This window comes from Canis lupus, chromosome 15 (genome assembly GCF_048164855.1).
Source record: "Canis lupus baileyi chromosome 15, mCanLup2.hap1, whole genome shotgun sequence".
NCBI lineage: Eukaryota > Metazoa > Chordata > Mammalia > Carnivora > Canidae > Canis > Canis lupus.
This window is the reverse complement of record NC_132852.1, coordinates 46,873,018-46,894,671: the sequence shown is the minus strand read 5'-3', so window position 1 is coordinate 46,894,671 and position 21,654 is coordinate 46,873,018. Positions and strand designations below refer to the sequence as shown.

Below are 21,654 nucleotides of genomic sequence, written 5' to 3'. Positions count from 1 at the left end.
CTCAGCTGGTTAAGCACCCAACTCTTGATTTCAGATCAAGTCATGATCTCAGGGTCCTGGGATTAAGCCCCCCCATCAGGCCCCACATTCAGCAGGGAGTCTGCTTAAGATTTTCTCTCCCTCTCCCTTTGCCCCTCCCCCTGCTCATACACACACTTTCTCTCAAATAAATAAATAAATCTTAAAAACATGAATAAACCAATTGATACGTGAGAGCTAGGTTCTTGTCTCACAGAGTCGAAGAATGAATCGCGCAGACAACGGAGAGTGAGTAAAGTGATAGAAGTTTATTAAGCAAAGATACAGAGGAAGCTCTCAGAGGTGAAAGGGCTCCCAACAGGGTTGCCAGTGAGGGCTTTTAGTGGCAATCTGTTATTGAGAACCTAGCCAGGGAGCCCACGGCCTGGGGATTCTTGTACAGTCTTGGTGTGAGCGGGGACTATTGATAATACCTTAATGACATATTCTTTGTGGTTTGGTGAGTTTCTGTGATTACTTAGTAGCCACTAAAGGGGGATACTCCCTAACATTTTAGAGCTAGGGAGCTGGGTTTCTTTCTTTCTTTCTTTCTTTCTTTCTTTCTTTCTTTCTTTCTTTCTTTCTTTCTTTCTTTCTTTCTTCATGAGAGGCACAGAGAGAGAGGCAGAGGCAAAGGGAGAAGCATGCTCCATGCAGGAAGCCCCATGTGGGACTCCATCCTGGGACTCCAGGATCACTCCCTGAGCCAAAGGCAGATGCTCAACTGCTGAGCCACCCAGGCGTCCCTCTTTCTCTCTGTGTGTGGGGGGGGGTTTTTTGTTTGTTTTGTTTTGTTTTTTGTTTTTTGTTTTTTTTTTACTTTTTTACTTATCTCTGTTTCCTTGGGATGGGTAGGAGCCTGACTCTGGGTCTTTTGGTGTCCTTGGGGTTTATGGGAGCCTACAGATCTATGGGAGCCTGACTTTGGGCCATTCCGTTATCTTTCCCTGCCAGGTGCCATCTGTCTCTGACTCATTCCTACATCACAATAAGCTCCTATTAAGAGCAGTAAATAAATTAATGAGTGCAAAATTAAATAAAAACCATACAAACTGACTAACATAAAAACAATAGCCAACTAGATATAACTTGTGATTTAAAAAATAACAACAAAAAGTAAAATGCCTAAGAATAGACTTGAAAATCGTGTAAACATTCTATTTAAAGGAAACTTCTGAGGTTATGGAAATAGAACTCAGAAGTTGGTAGAACCCCTTTGGAAAAGTCTGCAGTACCCAGGAATAGAGTCAATACCAAGCTATCCTACCAGAAAGCACACCCCCAACAGACATAGGTGCCTGTGTTCCCTGAAAAGGAATGCCTGTGATATTTATAGTGACACTCAGAATAGCACAAACCTGGAAACAACATAAATGCCCACCAAGGGGTAAGTATTCTCACAAAGGAAGGAAGGGAGGGAGGGAGGAAGGAAGGAAGGAAGGAAGGAAGGAAGGAAGGAAGGAAGGAAGGAAGGAAACATAACCTTGTGAGACAGTGGATATGTCAATTACTTGATTGTGGTGAATATTTCACAGTGTATGCCTATATCAAATCATCAAGTTGTAGACCTTAAACAGATACAATTCTGTCAATTTGTCAATTTATCTTGTCAGTAGGTTATTATTATTTGTCAAAATTATACCTCAATATAGTGGAAAATACAATAAAGTAAAAGAGCTGAAAAAGTGTTTTTAAAACAAAAATGCAAAAACAATGTAGACTACATTAATTGGAGTAATTGTATTGATTATATATTCACTCGTAAATTATAAATTATACATATATAAATTGGGTTATAGTCTGTAGTGTGAAAATACAATTTATATACAATGATGAGAATGCACAAAATATTGCTACATATTATAATAGGGATAAAGCTCAAACATAATGGTAAGTAAAAATCAAAAACAAAAGCCAGAGGGATCCCTGGATGGCGCAGCGGTTTAGCGCCTGCCTTTGGCGGGGGGCGCGAACCTGGAGACCCGGGATCGAATCCCACGTTGGGCTCCCAGTGCATGGAGCCTGCTTCTCCCTCTGCCTGTGTCTCGCCTCTCTCTCTGTGTGTGTGACTATCGTAAATAAATTAAAAAAAAAAAATTAAAAAACAAAAACCAGAGACAAGAATTTATGTAAAGTACAAGAATGGCTAAAATTAATCTATGCTATTAGAGGTTCAGCTAAAGGTCACCCCTGAAGAGCATTAGGAGGACTTCTGGGATTTTCTGTTTCTTTATCCAAGTGCTGGTTACTCCTTATGTTATTATTAATCATAAGGGACTCATTGTTTCTAAAGATTGGAGTATTTTTAAAATAATGACATCAAATTTATCTTCCTCTTTCTGTGCAGCTTGGGGATAATAAGACTAAGTCAAGTTTCTATTTTTCACATGTACTCTTAATTCTCCAGAGAGAAAACTATTATTCTAAATAATACTTGCCAGGAGACATTCTAAGGCTAGGAAACAAAATGGCAGGCTAGAACCCTGCACTAAAACCAGCAAACCAGCTGGATAATTAATTTGAAAATTATTTTTTTAAAAGACTTCATTTATTTATTTGAGAGAGAGAGAGACAGCAAGAGAGCACAATCAGGGGGAAGAGGAAGAAGCAGGCTCCCCGCAGAGCAGGGAGCCCAAGGTGGGGCTGGATCCCAGGACTCTGGGATCATGACCTGAGCTGCAGGCATGCACACTCAACCAACTGAGCCACTCAGGCGCCCCTTATTTTGAAAATTCTTAAATGAGAGTTCCTCCAAAAATAAATTTTCAAAAACTAGACTAGAGGTGTTCTAAATAGGATAATTTAAGTAGAAAAGAATCTAGAGCTCTTAGTGGAGCTTAAAATCAATATGAACCAATGGTGCAAAAAAAGCAATCACCAAATAGAAGCCCCTTTAACTGAGGTTTTATTAACAGACATCCAGGGTCTGGGCAGCAGGTACAAGCATGTGGCCAATTCCAGGGACTAGACTTGGGGGTGGGGTGGAGGGTGGAATTGCCAATGTGGAGCGTTCAGAGCAAAGACTATGAAAGAATTGTGCAAAATGATTATAGGGAAAATGATGAAGGAATCGAATAAAAATTTCAAGAGAACATGCTTGGCAATTACACAGATGGGATGAAATTTACTGTCTGTTGACCTGTAATGCTGAGAACAGACAAATGGGCACGTATTTCCGGATTTCTTCACCACAGAGGAAAATCTAACTAAGGTGTCCAAAAATGGAAAAGGGATCCAAACTGGAGTTGGAACAGAGAGCTTGGACTGCCCTGTGGGTTCAATCATGAGCAGGGAGAGGAAGAGGTGGGCGCTTCTGTAGAAGAGCAAGGGGAACCACTGCTGGGGCACATGGCTGGCTCAGGAGCTGCCGATTCTGCCTTCAGTCCAACGGCACAACGTCTATGCGGGACTTGAGAGCCAACTTTTTAAACTCTCCCCCCCTCCACCCTCTAAAGCATCTCCTCTAAGAATCTGCCTCACAGAGACGTGGTTGTAGGGCAGAGGGCAGGGGTCCAGGGTCCAAGCACAGTCCCCCAGGGCCGGGGAGGGAGTCCCTGAAGTCAGGTGGGTGGGTGCCAGGCTGGGTGAGAGGTGGATGTCCCCCACCCCACCCCCACCCCAGTCTTCGAGGGGAGGTGGGCGGGGGTCCCTCTGGCCACCCGGACATGGAAAGTTGAATAGTGAGGGCTTAGGTGGGGAAAACTGTACAGGGAACAATTGGGGAAATTGGCTTTTCTGGTCTTCCGACAGTATTTGCCAGTTTTGGTCCCATTTTCACGTTTGCCCCTTTTTGCGTTGTGTCATTTCATGAAGATCAAGTGGGACGTGGAAAGGGCAATGGCAAACCCTTCAGCAAGGACACGGAAAGAAACAGTCACACACCAAAGGCACTGTCATTTCCTGGGCCTCCTGTAAGCACTCGTTTCCCAGAAGCTTGACTCACAGAGCCCAACCCAAACTCTTACCATCACCCAGTGGTGGAGGGTCCCCATGTGCTAGGTGCGGCTCTCCTGTGCAGCATGCTTGCCCACAGCTCAGGTGTCACTCACACGAGCCCACACCTTGCACTTGAGCTGGAAGGCAAAGGAAGGGCAGAAACACTTGTGCCCACTAAAGTGGTCTCTTGTTTGCTCACTAGAGAGTCAGAACGGCTCATTGTTGCACCTGTTGTGCCCAAGGCCCTAGCATGGGTGTGAGATTGAGGGCAAAATGCACCTGCTTCACCCTCGCCAGGCCAGCGTGGGGGATCAGGGCAATCTCTCTTTGTCCCTCCCTGGCCCCTCTAAACCCTCCAAGTGCCAATGGCCCAACATCCCAGCTCTGTCCTGTGAGGTGACCATGGCATTCTGTGACAGGGAAGGCCAGAGATGGAGGAGGTGAGGTACGAAATGAAAATGTGTTGCTGCACGTCTAGACAAGTGACAAACGCTATCATTCTTACCATTCGAGACGTTTCTGGGAAATAGGCTGACATCGAGTATATACCACAGACTTCCTGGAGATGCACAAGAACAAAAACCCCATCATCTCATTGAAGTAGAACACGGAGACAAGCTTGGCAATTCCCTCAGCAAAACTAGGCAAAAACAAGTAGTCTCACAAACAAAGCTTAACTTGGCTTATTTTCCAAGATGCTGGACATGGGTCATTTCTTGCTTCTGCCTCTGGGAATCACAAGGAAAATTTAAGCTGTTCCCAATTCCCTATTATTTAAGAAGGAGGGGCTGTGCACACCCTTTCTCCATTTTTCCCCCTAATTATATTTATTTGATTTTTAAATTCTATGTTATTATTATTTTTAAATTTTTTATTTAAATTCAATTAATTAACATACAATGTATTATTGGGTTCAGAAGTAGAGGTCAGTGATTCATCAGCCTTATATAACACCCAGTGGTCTTACATCACCCGGTTACCCCATCCCACCACCCCCTTCCTGGACCCCTCAGTTTGTTTCCTATGATTAAGAGTCTCTTATGATTTGTCTCCCTCTCTGATTTCATCTTGTTTCATTTTTCCCTCTATTCCCCTCTGATCCTCTGCTTTGTTTCTTAAATTCCATGTATGAGTGAGATCATATGATAATTGTCTTTCTCTGATTGACTTATTTCACAGCATAATATTCTCTAGTTCCATCCATGTCATTGCAAATGGCAAGATTTCATTTTTTTTTTTTGATGGCTGAGTAGTAGTCCATTGTATATATTTATAGACCACATCTCCTTCATCCATTCATCTGTCCATGGACATCCAGGCTCTTTCCATAGTTTGGCTCTTGTGGACATTGCTGCTCTAAACATTGGGGTGCAAGTGCCCCTTCAGATCACTACATATGTATCTTTGGGGTAAATACCCAGTGATGCAATTGTGGGTCAAAGGGTAGATCTATTTTTAGCTTTTTGAGGATCCTCCGTACTGTTTTCCAGAGCAGCTGCACCAGCTTGCATTCCCACCAACAGTGTAGAGAGGTCCCCTTTCTCTGCATCTATTTTTTTTTCAAAGATTTTATTTATTTATTCACTAGAGACACACACACACCAGAGGCAGAGACACAGGCAGAGGGAGAAGCAGGCTCCCTGCAGGGAGCCCGACATCGACATGGGACTCGATCCCGGGTCTACAGGATCACGCCCTGAGCTGAAGGCGGTGCTAAACCGCTGAGTCACCAGGGCTGCCCTCTCTGCATCTGTTGTTTCCCGACTTTAATTTTAGCCATTCTGACAGGTGTGAGATGGTATCGTCTTGTGATTTTGATTTGCACGTCCCTGATGCTGAGTGATGTCAAGCATTTTTCATTTGTTTCTTGGCCATTGGTATGTCTTCTTTGGAGACATGTCTGTTCATGTCTTCTGCACATTTCTTGATTGGATTCCTTGTTCTTTGGATGTTGAGTTTGATAAGTTCTTTATAGATTTTAGATACTAGCCCTTTATCTGATTGCTCATTTGCAAATATCCTCTCCCATTCTGTTGGTTGTCTTTTGGTTTTGTTGACTGTTTCCTTTGCTGTGCAAAAGCTTTCCATCTTGGTGAAGTCCCAATAGTTCATTATTGCCTTTGTTTCCCTTGCCTTTGAAGACGTGTCCTACAAAAGTTTCTGTGGCTGAGGTCACAGAGGTTTCTGCCTGTCTTCTTCTCTAGGTTTATGATGGATTCCTGTCTCACATCTAGGTCTTTCATCCATTCTGAGTCTATTTTTGTGTATGGTATGAGGAAATGGTCCAGTTTCATTCTTCCATATATGGCTGTCCAATTTTCCCAACACCATTTGTTGAAGAGACTGTCTTCTTTCTATTGGATATTCTTTCCTGCTTTGTTGAAGGTTAGTTGTTTGAGGGTCCATTTCTGGGTTCTGTATTCTGTTCCATTGATCTATGTGTCTGCTTTTGTGTCAGTACCAAACTGTCTTGATGATTACAACTTTGTAATAGAGCTTGAAGTCTGGAATTGTGTGATGCCACCAGATTTGGTTTTCTTTTTCAACATTCCTTTGGCTATTCGGGATCTTTTCTGGTTCCATACAAGTTTTAGGATTATTTTTCCAACTCTGAAATAAATTGATGGTATTTTGATAGGGATTGCATAGGATGTATAGATTGCTCTAGGTAGCATAGACATTTAAGAGAATTTGTTCTTCCAATCCATGAGCATGGAACATGTTTCCATTTCTTTGGGTCTTCCTCAATTTCTCTCGTGAGTGTTCTATAGTTTTCTGAGTACAGATCTTTTGCCTCTTTGGTTAGTTTATTCCTATCTTATGATTTGGGGTGCAATTGTAAATGCACACCTGCCTCCTTGACTACTTTGTGCCAAGAGGTGGATAAAGCTGACTTAATTTACCCTTAAATGTCTCCAACTCAACACTTCTCTCATGAACCTAGAAGTCAAAACCCCAGGACCTGTGGGCTTTTACTGGTGTTGCTCTGACAGGGCTCTTAATTCCAAGCCTCCCAGTTTTGTCATTGTCCCTCCTCTGATCTGGTCACTACCTATGGCCTCCCATTAGGGATCACTAGTCCTCTGAGCCAGCCCTGCCATTACATCCACATGCCACTGGGCTCTCTGCAAATCCACTCAGCCCTGGTAGGGGTTGGTGGGCTGGGGCTTGCACTACCAGCGGAATGGGGCTCTCATGCCCACTGGATAAGGCCAGAAGTAGCGGGCAACTCTAATGTGGTAGTAGGAAAAGGCCTTTGATCATCTGTCACAACCCTCATTTTAAACATAAAATGCTTGAAGTGAGCCTCAGAGGCTCTATGAGTCTGGCCTGCAGCCATAACACACACACAGCCTAATGCCTACAACCTGCACCTCCTCACCCACAAACCCATGTTCTTTCCACTCTGCTTGTGGCACAAATGCTAGAAAACCAGCGCCCCAGTGCTGAGAAAGAGTCCTAATATCACTACATGATCACAGTCAGAGCCTCGAGCCTCTCAGAGAAGGGAGGCCCTGATGTATTGACAGGAAGGGGCAGAGCTAATTTTAGAGGAAGGCTAGAAAAAATGTCTCATTGCGCTCATGCAGTAGAACACAGATTTGGGAGTTTGTACACTCCCCTTGGTTAACATCTGTACAATTCTCTTTTTGGAAATTCAAATTCTTGTCATCGTGTGAGAATGTCTTATGGCCAGTGGGCCACACTTCGAGGAAAAGGGGACCCAGCAACCACCTCTGACTGCCCTAGCAGAATGGTCTGCCTGCATCCTGAAACTTCCTCTATCTCTTGTAAAAGAAATCATTGCTTAGTCTCCAGATTAAAATAATCTCTGAAGCAAATTCTTCATGAAAATGCTCTACACTACTCGGAAAGGATAAAACCTAAAAGTAAAGGATGGGAATGGGTGGGAGTGTGTGTGTGGAGGTGTGTGTGTGTGTGTATGTGTGAGTGTGTGCATGTGTGTGGTATGTATTTTGGTTATGGCAGTATCTGAGATGCACCTTGGGCAGAGTCTAGAGTAGCCTTTTCCAGAAGAGCCTGTGCCTCTGTCTGCTGTTTGTGAGCATCAGGACCTGTCAGTTCTAGAATCTGTCAGGACTGCAAGCTAGGATTGAGGGGAAAGGTGTTCTAGCAAGGTGGGATAGTTCAGATTCCCTGATGTAGGGAGCTACGGCACTGGGACCAGCACTGCTAAAAGGACATTGTGCAAGGAAGAGAGAAATGCAGGACAGAGAGGCACCAACAAGAGTGGGTGATTCAGGGTTTGGGGGATAAGATAGATGAGAGAAGGGAGAGAGAAGAGGAAGTTTACTTAGCTAGAAGGAACTTCTCTCTTGTCCTGATTTCACTTCTTTAATTTAATCTGCGTTTACAGTGTCAAGATTAAGCAATTCAGATTTGCCATGTGTCTGTTGCTCAAGAGACCATCACCACTGTAGATCAATGACCACAGATCATTGTAGACTGTGCTTTGGCCACACATGTTCACTGATGAACTCTGGGCAACTAAAAATGTTGGTGGGGGTGGGGGAGGGTAGCATACCAGGGCAAAGAAGGAGAGGGCAAGTTAGAAAGAGACCGAATAGATCAATGTCTACCATTTCAATGGATAATCTTCAGACCCAAGATCTGGTAGCAAGTTAGGTCCGCAGAGCTCATCTCTTATAAGATGTTGCCCATTTGAGAGCTACCCAAACAAACCTTCTGGTTGGTATCTCAGAATTTGAATCTTCAACTCTGCTTGAATGACTTTGACCTTCTCAGTCTCTCCCTGTGTGTTGTTTTGGTTGCCTACCTGCTATTCCTTGGAAAACCTTACCTCCTGAGAGAGAGACGATAGCTCTAGGGTGGTGGGCTGCAGGCATGTGTTTGCACAGAGGAGTTTCAGTGCCTTCTGATCATACCAGGTTCTCTGCTCCCTCGGAGGACAGTTTGCCTCAGGAGCATCTTTGGGCCTTGTGGTTTTCTTTCACTAAACCAGAAAACTTGTTTTTCAGTCTTGACAAAAACACCCTGAGACCAGGTTCTTTGCAAGGTACAGTTGAACTCAGAGAGAATATGTAACATGAAAGGATTTCGTGCAGAAATGGTTGGTGAGGAAATGAAAGAGGGAGGGCCCAGAGCACAGGGGAAGGTGTCAGGAGACAGACTGCTCACCCTCACCTCCGAGGTCACGGCCACGGCCCCTCTCTTGCTTGTTTTGACCTCAACTGTTCTGTTTCTGTGCACTGAGACGGATGCGGGTAGCAGGGCAGAGGAAGTGAAGCAAAACCTCAGTAAGGCTACCAAATGCAGATCATGTAAAGCACAAGGAGGGACAGGGCTTTCTAAGCCATTCTTCACACAGCCCATAAACACATATATCTGACTGCGGCATGACCCCGAGGCAATCCTGCCTCTACTTCCCACTTTATGTAAGAAAACACTCAGGATCCACACTTGATGACAAGTTCCCAAACAAAGGTCTCTCTCCAACTCCAGCTTCACTTCCACCCACTGCCTCTGGGTTCTAGACATCCTGGCTTTCCTTGGAATACCCAACACAGAGCCATGTTGTCACTTGCCTCAAAATAACACTTCAATCCCTCCAGCTTCTACCTTCTGTGCACTCTTCAACTTCAGCTTATATGATGTTATTTCTAAGAAGTCTTTCCCAATTATCTTTCTCCCATCAGTTTAGCTTATCACCCTGTACACCTACATTCTCCTTGAGAATACTTAACCATGCTGAAGTTTCTGCTCAATGTCAGGCTTGCCTAGGAAAGAAAGTCATGATGGGGAAGGGTGGTGATGATTAAAAAAAAAAATCTTGTTTTCTTAAAATATGGAACTAGAATTCCTCTGGAGTGGAAGAATCTGTTCAGAGAAACAACATGGTTGTTATGTTTGAAAGGAAGAGGGGAGCCCGAAAGCTGATACAGCTGGAACCTGGGCAATGGGGCAATCAGAGAGAGAGGAGCTACTCTGTCTGAGAGATGGATGAGTTGGCTATGCAGCAATGCAAAATCCTAATGTTGCAATTAATGTATAAAATCCAGCAATACCTTAACTGGTAGGCAAAGAAGGATCAATATCAGGAAATGCTTTTGTATAACTGAATGTATTATAAAGCTATGGAGCCACATAATCTGATAATCCCCTTACCTACTGAAAGGTAAGTTTTTAAAATTCAACATCTCATAAACAACTACATTTTTAGCATGGTAAAAATTTCCATCTGAACCTCAAAGCATCTTGTTCAATGAGAAACCCTGAAATATACTCATAAAAGTTAGGAACAGGATAAGGAAGCCTCTTGTCATTGTGATTATTTGACATTCTTCTAGATACTAGCCATGATAAAATAAAAGTGAACAAAATTGGGGGCCTGGATGGCTCAGTTGGTTAGGCATCTGCCTTTGGCTCAGGTCATAATCCTAGGATCCCAGGACCAAGTCCTGCATCAGGCTCCATGTTCCACGGGGAGTCTGCTTCTCACTCTCCTGCTGCCCGCCCCCCACCCCCGCTTCGTGCTCTTTCTCTCTCAAAAAATAAATAAAATCTTTTTCTTTTAAGTGAACAAAATTGATAGTTTAAAGGAAAAAAGCCAAGAAGAGGAAAAATGATCATTTAGTGCCCCATAAAGAACTTCCACAAATCAATATCAAAATGATTAACAACACAATTTAAACACAGGCAATAAATATATAAGTCAGATGTCAATAAAGAAAAAGATAGTTCCTATACATATGAAAAATACTCAGCCACATTCATATTGAGTAATGCATATGAAAAATGAAGATACCATTTTTCACTGATTAGATTGGCAGATAAAATCATAAGCAAAGCTATGGGGAAACTAATAAATGCTGATTTATGTAACTTGACTAACATTTTATTGTGGGCAATCTAGTAACATTGATCAAAATTACAAATACGTGTACTAATTACCTGGCAATGCTACTTCCAGGAATCTATTCAGGTGACCCAACTTTCTCTTGCTGTACAACAAGCCACTCCAAAACTTATGGCATACAACAGCAATTTTATTATGCTCATAATAGGAATTCAGGCAGAGATGGATGGTAAGACTTGTCTCTCCTCCATGCAAACTGGGGCTTCAGGTGGGGAGGCTGAAATGGCTGCAGGTAGCTGGGGCCCAGCTAGACAAGAGCCACGTGGCTCTGGGTTCCTGATTATCAACCATGTTCCTAGATTGTTCTCCACGTTGTGCCTACTGGGGCTGGAACATCCAAGATGGCTTCTCTATTCCTTCACCAAGGGGACAGCCCTCTTTTCCTGATTGTTCTGATTCCCTAGTTCCTCACAGTGAGGGAAAGTCAGGAATTTAAGGGGATTATTGGTCAGCTTTCATCCCTGAGAGAGTAGGAAGGTTGAAGAGCAATCATGGTTGCTGTTCAGAGGGGTAGGGATGGTGTGGGGATGACCTGGTGAAGGAGAGAGCAGAGTGACTCACCCCTGAGGCTCTTCCGTGTCCCATTCCAAGGAACTGGGAACGATCCTCACGTCACGGTACCTGATGCTACAGAAGGGGATGATTGTGATTAATCCTCTGAGGTCATAAACAAAGCAATGGAATAAAGTTCAAAATGGACATCTCGGGGATCCCTGGGTGGCTCAGCGATTTGGCGCCTGCCTTTGGCCCAGGACATGATCCTGGAGTCCCAGGATCGAGTCCCACATCGGGCTCCCTGCACAGAGCCTGCTTCTCCCTCTGCCGGTGTCTCTGCCTCTCTCTCTCTCTATCTGTGTCTCTCATGAATAAATAAATAAAATCTTTTTTAAAATGGATATCTCTTTGTGCTCCCTCATTTGCAGTATACACTCCTTGGTAACGTGACATTGCTGATAATCGCATCATTTAGTGGAATGCTTCTGTTGATATCTTTGGTATGATTTGAAATTTATTTAAACTTTCTTTTAGAGATTTATTTATTCATTCATGAGAGACACAGAGAGAGAGAGGCAGAGACATAGGCAAAGGGAGAAGCAGGCTCCCTGCAGGGAGCCTGACATGGGACTCGATCCCAGATCCCAGGATCACAACCTGAGCCGAAGACAGATGCTAAACCACTGAGCCATCCAGGTGTCCCTAAACATTTTTAATTTAAAAGTTTAGTCATTAATTTTTATGATTATACTATGAGATTGGCCCTTTTTACAACAATGGGCATCAATTCAAACCAAGTCCTTGGCAGCAAGTCCTGTGCTTTATTAAACTAAAAGTTCTTCACACTTTTCAATGGACAAGTCACTAAATCTAACCTATTTAAAAAGACTTAATTTGGGTTTTTTGTTAGTTTGTCAAAGTTTATTTGTTCTGTTGTGTCTTTCCTTGGTATCACCTCCATGAAACTTTGGAAGTGAGCAACAAACCTCAGGAGTGGATTGTTCTACACACCCACCCCCTCCCTTTGCTAGTTCATCTCACACACTCTGACTGCACTTCAAATGTGTGTGGTGAGGATGCTTCAGATCGTCTGTCTTGACAACTTTCAAGCATACAATCTAGAATTACAGCTATAGTCACTATGCTGTACATTAGATCCCCAGAACTTAGTCATCTTATAATTTAAGGCTTTTACCTTTTAACCAGCATGTCCCCATCTCCCCAAATCCCCAGCCCCTGCTAATCACCATTATACTCCCTATTTCTATGAGTTCCCCTTCTTTTTAGATTCCACATATAAGTGAGATTAAATTATACAGTATTCGTCTTTCCCTGATTTATTTTACTTAGCTTAATACCCTAAGGTTTATCCATGTGGTTGCAAATGGCCGGATTTCCTTCTTTCTCATGTCTAAATAATACTCCATTGTATACATCTATCACATCTTCTTTACCTATTCATCTGTTGACAAACATAGATTGTTTCCATAACTTGGTTATTGTCAATAATGCTGCAATGAACATGGGAGTGCAGGTATCTCCTCAAGATACTAATTTTGTTTTCTTTGGATATATACCAAGGAAAGGGATTGCTGGATCCTATAGGAGTTCTATTTTTAATTTTTTGAGGAACTTCCATCTTTCATAATGGCCACACCAGTTTGCTTCCCTACCAGCAGTGTACAAGGGTTTCCTTTTTTTCCACATCCTCACAACACTTGTTATTGCTTGTCTTTTTGGCCATAGTCATTCTGATAGGTGTCAGGACAGCTCGTTGAACACTGATTTGCATTTCCCTAATAATTAGTGATGCTGAGCACCTTTTTATGTACCTGTTGGCTATGTGTATGTCTTCTTTGGAAAAAATATCTATTCCAGTCCTTTGTCCCATTTTTAAATTGGGTTATTTGTCAGGATACTTACATCAGCCAAGAGCTTTCTTTTATTAAAGCCCAAAATATATTTTTTTGTATTCAAAAAAGCAATGTCTTAAGTTTTTACTATTTAAAAAATTGTATATATAGGTGATGTACTGAATTTTATCTATGATTTAGAAAATTGATAGGCTTTGGATTTGATGCATATTGCATTATATTTGTTTTACATATAAAAGACTAGGAAATAGGTCCCTGTTAGGGTTCTGACACAGAATATTTTATTTTTAGGAATAGATTACGGTGATGAAGCCAAAGTTGCCCATGTTGTCTTGTTCTTTAAGTATGTTTAAGGAACTGCCAGTGAAGAACCTGGAGGACAATATAAACTCCGTATTCTCTCTCCCCCCTGCCTTGATGACTGTCATACAAATAAGGAGAAAGAGCATTTGAACGATTTCGACTTTTAACTCGATGTGTTTTACTTCCTGAATATGGACACTCCTGATTATTACTGTAGACACTCTGAGATCATTGCTCCCCGGAGGTGTGGTCCCTGAAATCACAGGGCTGGATAGGAAAGACGAACAGAGGAGCCATGGAAGCCATGAGTGAGTTATTTCAAAATCCTTTCAGGGTTAATGACTGTTAACTCCCAGTCTGACCCAAGAAATGGGCTTCTCACAGGTTCCCCTTTCCACACCCTTTCCCCTCTGCCCAGCGCCCCATTAGAGGGCCCCCCTAACCCCCAGAACCATGCTCTTGTCCTCCCCTGATGATACTTGCCTTTAGAACAGTCACTGCCACCAGTGAGTAAGAGGCTTAACTCCTGGGAAGGCTTTACATTTAGACAAACTTGTGAACCTGAGGACACAGTCTGGGGCAGGAAGGGATCAAATCTAACAGCTGCCGGGACCTGCCTGCCTTTCTTTCCTGTCCAGCTGAAGTCATTCGAACACTGTTTTTTTCGTTCCTGGCAAGAAAATGTGGTCTACACGATAGCCAGTAACTACTGATTAAATTGTCCCATGTTAATACAGCATACGGTAGGGCTTTGTCGCAGCGGGGAAGCTCTGCAGATACCGAGGAGAGGAGCGGAAGAAGAAAGCCGGCGCTTTTGCTTTCTTTTCTTTTTCTCTTTCTCTGAGCTGACAATTCACAGGTTTGAACTGGGAGACATCTGTTTCTTTTGACAGTAACTCAGGTAAGCCCACATTCATGAAAAGTTCCAGTGTTGATTTCGAGTTCCCAGGCTATGCTTGAAGAAAAGTTGTTGTGTGGTTCTTTTTTTTAAGAACAAAACTTCCCTATTTTAAAAAAATATTTTATCTATTTATTTATTTGACAGAGAGAGAGAGAGAGAGAGAGAGAGAAAGCCCAAGTAGGGGGAGCGGCAGAGGGAGAGGGAGAGGGAGAAGCAGGGTCCCCCCTGTGCAGGGAGTCCTTCTCTATCCCAGGATCCCGGAGATCATGACCTGAGCCGAAGGCAGCTGCTTAACCGACTGAGCCACTCAGGATAAAAGTTTCCTATTTTAAGGGAAACAATTTAGAGTGGCTGCCCTTGGCTGAAGTACAGCCAGCTTGCAGGAACTGTAAACTTTGTATAGTTGAGTTTATGTGTTACTGGCAAACAGAGCTCCCTTAGCATGAAGCCAATAAAGAGTGCTAACTGGGAAGAATTTGGGAATTCACATGTGCTTGTGAGTCTTCTGTGCCTTTGGTATACGCTGCCAGACCTAAGCAAAGAGGAAAACCATCTGATGAAAATGAACTGATGCTTCTCACTGCACAGGAAAAGGGAATGGGTCCCAGGGCTTCTTCAAGCTGGCTGTTGAGTAACTTGATGGATTGAATGAAATGTATTTCAGGCTTCAAGGATAGTGTACTCAATTCAGCAAGGAGGCTCTCTGGAGCAAGAATTCCAAATGAGGGGGGAAGTTTGGGGAGAGGGGAGAGGATGGGAAGGGAGGGAGCAAGGTGAGGAAAGGAGGAGAGAAGGGAAGACAAGATTGAACCTATAAAGGAAGAGGAGAGAAGGAATGGGTGAGGCCAAGGAGAACAAGAAAGAGGCTGGGAGGCCACAGGAGGAGGAAGAGGTGGGCAAGAAACCAGGAGTAGGTGGGGCTTACAAACAAAACCTACTTCTTCCAACTCTAACTCACTGGGTGACTCTGGGCAAGTGACTATGTCCCCCATCAACTATGTGTAAACAAACTGAGGCAGGGCTGTGACAATGCTGTAGGAATACAAGGGTCTTTCATGATTCAGAACTAAAAAAATTGTACATATATATTCCTTGAAATTACAGAGCTGGATAGGAAAAAAAGCAGGGGGTCATGGAAGCCATGAGTGAGTTACTTCAAAATCCTTTAAGGGTCCATTACTGTTAATTCCCAGTCTGGCTCAGGAATGTCTATATTACATACATAATCGGTCTCTGGTCTCTCTGTCTCTCAGGAACAGCAATGGACCAACACGAATGTGATCACTCCGGTAAGGACATGACTTCTTATGTGTGATTACATTATCATATTTTGTGCCTATTTCATATAAAAATTATGCTTCCTGGGGCACCTGGGTGGCTCAGTGGTTAAGCGTCTGCCTTCGGCTCAGCTCATGATCCCAGGACCCTGGGATCGAATCCTGAATTTGGCTCCCCGCAGGGAGCCTGCTTATCCCTCTGCCTGTGTCTCTGCCTGTGTCTCTGCCTCTCTGTGTGTCTCTCATGAATAAATAAATAAAATCTAAAAAAGGAAAAATCATGCTACCCTCTCTAAGCAAAATATAAGCTATCATGTTTCTTCATTAGAGAGAATAATTTTACTCTGCTTATTCCAGTATTTCCCCAGTCCAGCCATTTCATGGGTAGTCAAGAACACATCCCCACCCAGTGAGGTCAGAGGAGCCATCTGTGGTCTTGGAACAGTCAAATTGCTTGGCCCACCTGGAGATGGAACCCACAGTCTTGGCTACACATCTCTGATATTCAGAAAACTTGTCTTAGATAGCTAGAACTGAGTGATTCAGGCAAGCCTCACATGACAAGATATGTTTTTAAATCCATATCGTGCCCCAAGTATGTTTTTTTTTAGGATCCAACATGGCTGCATCCTGTAGTCTTAGAGAAACTGAGATTTTTTTTAAACATTTATTTATTTATTTATTTATTTATTTATTTATTTATTTATGAAAGAGAGCTTGTCTGTGCAAGCAAGCAGGAGGAGAGACCGGGGGACGGAAAGAAAGAATCCTTGAGCAGACTCCTCACTGAGCACAGAGCCCTACCTGGTGCTCAATTCCAGGACCCTGAGATCATGACCTGAGCCAAAATCAAGAGCCAGCTGCTCAACCTGGCTCAACTGAGCCACCCAAATGCCCCAAGAAATTGAAATGTTTTAAAAAATCACTGTTTATTTGTTTTGGTAATGGAGCTAGTTGGCTTCTATTTTATGAATACAATGTATTGGGAAACTATCTTTGCCCATAATGTGGGAATATCTCCTATTGTTAAAAATATTCCGTTGATATAACCAGTATAGTCATAACAGGAAACTTGCTCTTACAGGACTGTATATAAAGAACCAAGGTGCCAGAGAATCAAAACTGAGAATCATTCTGGTGGGCAAAACAGGAACTGGCAAAAGTGCCACAGGGAACAGCATCCTCAGGAAGCAAGCATTTGAGTCACGGCTGGCTGCACAGCCCTTCACTAAGACTTGCAGTGAAAGCCAGGGAAGCTGGGGAGAGAGAGAGATGGTCATTATTGACACACCAGATATGTTTTCTGAGAGGGACCACTCTGATTCCCTGTACAAAGAGGTGGAGAGATGCTACTTACTCTCTGCACCAGGACCACACGTGTTGCTCCTGGTGACCCAGCTGGGCCGATTCACCACCCAGGACCAGCAGGTTGTGCAAAGGATGAAGGAGATCTTTGGAGAAGATGTCATGAGACACACAATTGTCCTCTTCACCCACAAGGAAGACCTCAAAGGAGAATCCTTGACAGATTACATCCTCGACATAGATAACAAAGCCTTGTGCAAGCTGGTGGCAGCATGCGGGGGTCGAGTGTGTGCTTTTGACAACCATGCTACAGGGAGTGATAGGGATGACCAAGTGAAGGAGCTAATGGCCTTGATGGAAGACCTGGTATTGGAGAGAAGGGGTGAGCACTACACCAATGGGCTCTACGGCCTAGTAACAGAATGTGAATCTGTGTGGTCAAGGGAAAGGTTAAAGGGTTTCAGAAGAGATCTTATGAAGTACATGGAAAATCAGAGATGTTACTCCACCACAGCCAAAGAAAATTATCTGAAACAAGCCCTAATCAGAACCCTGGTCTTTATTTTATATTTTATTCATTTGTTTGTCAAATTGCTAATTCTGTTATTTTGTGTATTGTATAGAATGTGCATCTTGTTTTGCTGCTTTCTTTTTAGTGTATGCTGTTTGTTCTGTAGCCTACTATTAACGATAGCCAAAACATTAATGATAATTTTGAAAAAGATCACTAGACTGGAAGGCAAGACTCGTAGATTATAGTTACAGGTCAGTGATGGTTTATTCATGGCCAGATACTGGGTGAATCCAACTGCCTCCTCTGTAAGACACAGTGCCTAACATCATTAAATGTTTGCAATTCTGTTGTGTTTAAATCTTAACATCACTCTATTGATGAACCAAGTTCTTTTAAAAGATACTGTCTGTTTTGGAATACAGTATGAAAACCTTTTGAAGGCTATAAACACAAGATTCCTCTCATTTGCAAATCTCTAAAGCCAGTTTTATGTTCCTGGAAACTTGTTTTCTTCTTTATGATACTCCTATTTCTACTGAATATAATAAAAATAACAATAAAATTTCTCCTCCATATAATAACCTAGCAATAATCTGTAAAGTTGCTGAGATCACATCTTTGATTCTGTCATAGTTTTATCCTCGGAAGATGGTGACTGAACACATGGCACATTTACTCTAAAATGGAGCGGATCCACGAGCAGCAACCACACACAGACACATTCACTCATCAGTCGTCTGTTTTACATGCATCAAATTTGCTTAACATTGAAATGGGCTCAGCCAGATTTTATCTCTGGTCATGTTAGTATTAAAACACACATAGAAGCTTACACTTCAGACATGGTGATCGACAGGGTATTCTGCAGCATTGTCAGGGTCCTGGGATCGAGTCCTGCATCGGGCTTCCCACAGGGAGCCTGCTTCTCTCTCTATGTCTCTGCCTCTCTCTGTGTTTCTCATGAATAAATAAATAAAATCTTTAAAAAAGAAAAAAGAAAGAAAGAAAAGGAAGATCAGGAAAACTCCAAGGGTGAAGCAAACAATACGCATAAAAATAACGGGGAGCTAAAACGAGTTGAGAGCCATTAGGAAGATGCAAACGTAGAAGGCAGAGGTGGCCAATGGACAAATGCCCACATCAATTCTGAGTCAAGAAAGTCAGCCTTGGGTGGTCAGTGAAGTAAAAGAGCTGATTCTATGGCTTCTGTATTATGTCAGGACCTCCTTGGAGAACTCATATTACAAACTCATTTTTTAACCAAATATATAATAAGGCCTAGCAGTCTTTCCAAGTTTTTTTTTTTTTTTTTTAATCTAGCATCATTTTGCTTTGGCTTGAAGAATTTCTTTAACATTTCCATTATGCGAGCCCTAGTGGGATAAGTTCTCTCTGGTTTTCATTGTCTTCAATTTTTTAAAACAATTTTCATTCTCGATGGATAGTTTTACTGAATAATGAATTCTAGCCTGATCTTTTATTTTTCTTCAGCATCTTAAACATATTCCAATATTTTCTGGCTTATATGGCTTCTGATAAGAAAGTAGATGTCATTCTTATTGGTTCCCTATATATACTGTCTTTTCCTCTCCTGTGGTTGACTTAATATTTTTCATTTTCTTTGGTTTTCAGTAGTTTGACCATAAAGTGTCTGAGTTTGTTTCTCTTCCTATTTTCTACTTAAGGTTGATTAAGATTGTTGGATTTCAAAGTTAAAGTTTTTCATCAAATTTTTAAAATTTTGGTCATTATGTTGTTGTTGTTTTAATTCCACCAAGTTCAGTGTTATCTTCTTCTTGGATTCTAATTGCATTAGACTGCTTGATGCTATTCCACTGATCACTAGTGCCATATTCATTTGTTTTCTTCAATATTTTCTTCACAATATTTTCAATTTCTTGTTTTAGTCTCAATAATTTCTCTTAACCTGTCCTCAAGTTTGTAGATCCCATCTTCAGTATCCCATATGCTTGTAGGTACATCCACTTGGGTGGTTCTTTTTTAAAATTTCAGATATTTTATTTTCTAGTTCTTTTTAGAGTTTATATTTCTCTCCTGAAATTCTTTAGTTCTTCAGATTTAGTTCTTTCTATTTTTTACTTTTTAAAAAATATGTTATTTATGCATTTGACAGAGAGAGAGAGAGAGAGGAAACACACACAAACAAGGGGAGCAGCAAGTAGAAGGAAAAGAAGCAGGCTCCCCACCAAGCAGGGAGCCTTATGCAGGACTCAATCCCAGAACCCTGGGATCATGTCCTGAGCTGATAGCAGACACCCAACTGACTGAGCCACCCAGGCACCCCAGATTTAATTCTTTTTAGAGTTTATATTTCTCTCCTGAAATTCTTAGGCCATTATATTTATTTTTCTATAAATCTTTAATATGTGTATAATTGCTATTTTAAAGTCCTTATCTAAGGGGCACCTGGGTGGCTCAGTTGGTTAAGCACCTCGTTTTGTCTCAAGTCATGATCCCGGGATCCTGGGCTCAAGCTCCACATCGGGCTCTCTACTCAGCAGAGATCCTGCTTCTCCTTCTCTCTCTGCCCTCCCCCTTGCTCATGCTCTCTCTCTCTCTCAAACAAATAAATAAAATCTTAAAAAAAAAAAAAAGTCTTTCACTGATAATTCCAATGAATGAGTCATCTGTGGTTCTGTTTCTACTAACTGTTTAATCTTTTGATTATAAGTCATATTGCCCTGATTCTTCCTGTCATGTAAATTTGTATTATATTCCAGGCAAGTATGTTTACCCTGGTTTTGTTTATTTCCTGAAGAGTACAAGTTCACTGATCTGTCTGCTGGTTAGAATGATCACATCACTGGCTCCCAAATTTGAGCTGAAATTAGAATGAGCTGCCACTTTAAATAGATTTAATTCACTTCTGATTCATGCAACCTACAATAATCTCCTATACAACCATTACCAGCTTTTGTATCTAGTCAGCATCGGAATTGGGATAGTGTAAGCCTCTAAATGAAAATGGTTTTACTTCACTAATAGGGCCTATTGGGATCAACTGACTTCTGTTTTCTTGACTACTCTACTCTGCTTTTTTAGGAAAAATGTGTGATGGGAAGGAGAGGAGTTATTAAGATAAGCAATTTGGTTTTCCCCTTGGGATCATACAGATTCCAATATATTTTAATAGTTCACAATGTCAAACGATCATTTAATTCCTCCTCCACTCTGCAAAGTCTACTTTCTCTGGTAAGTCAATATCTCCATTTGTTTCTATCCAAATCAAGTGCCTACTCCAGGTATAGAAGACAGACTCCTCCAGCTCTCTGCTCACCTAGGAAGAACTCTTCTACAAAGAATTCAGTTCCTCACTGCTTCTTGGCATCCACATTCTTCACTAGACAAAGAGAAGTATGTTTTCACTCTAATTCCTTTTGTCAGTATGGAGACCAAAGGCTTCTGCATCTTTCTCCAACCCAATCAGAAGCAAAAAAATCCATCATTTCAACTGACTTTTTTTCTTTTTCAAACTTCCTTCAGTTTGTCTTTAATAACAACACACTTTTTGGCTATCGCCCTACTTCTCAAATATTTACACTGCTTTCTCTTTAATGGTTCCTTAATTGTAAGGGTCTTTGGAGTTCTGTCCTCAGCCCTTTTTCCTTTATGCCCTACACATTTTCTCTGAATGATTCCCCTCTCCCATTCATTTGTGTCTTAGAGCACGCTGATGTTTCTTCAAATATACTTCCACCTAAGTCCTTTCTCCTGCTCCTTTATTAACTGAAACTCATCCTGAGTTCTCACACAAATGTCAGGTCATTGTGATATTTGTGTCTCTCTTAGAACTTTAATATTATGCCTTTGACTTCAGTGACCCATTGTACATAATATTTGAAGGTGAAATGCACATTTTAGCTTCTGAATTTGGCTTATAGACTTCTATCTCCTTTTATGTTATGCTATGAAACCAGGAAACCAACATCCTGTGAAATTGAGTCCTGGATACCACCTACTTAGTTGGTATTTCTAACAACTAAACTTTGATTATCACAACCTCTCTCTCCCCACAAAAAGGAAAGTAGAATCTCCATGACACTGAAAGAGTGCTCCAAAATCCTGGGGCACAGTGGGCCAATGTCTTTCACATAGTATTTTATTGAAGGAGT

General features: G+C 42.0%; 1 protein-coding gene across 3 annotated transcripts; it reads left to right on the top strand.

Moving 5' to 3' along the window:
* Positions 1–13,664: 13,664 nt before the first annotated feature.
* GIMAP2 (GTPase, IMAP family member 2) lies at positions 13,665–19,449 on the top strand. Of its 3 annotated transcripts, XM_072777013.1 has the most exons (4): positions 13,673–13,832; positions 14,262–14,425; positions 15,679–15,714; positions 16,787–19,449. In XM_072777013.1, exons 3-4 carry the CDS (start codon positions 15,687–15,689, stop codon positions 17,764–17,766), a joined length of 1,008 nt encoding a protein of 335 aa, XP_072633114.1. In that variant the 5' UTR covers positions 13,673–13,832; positions 14,262–14,425; positions 15,679–15,686; the 3' UTR covers positions 17,767–19,449. The 3 variants fall into 3 exon arrangements, with proteins under 3 accessions (XP_072633112.1, XP_072633114.1, XP_072633113.1); XM_072777011.1 differs by lacking the exon at positions 14,262–14,425 and having other exon boundaries at positions 13,665–13,832; XM_072777012.1 differs by lacking the exon at positions 13,673–13,832 and having other exon boundaries at positions 13,850–14,425.
* The last annotated feature ends 2,205 nt before the right edge of the window (positions 19,450–21,654 follow it).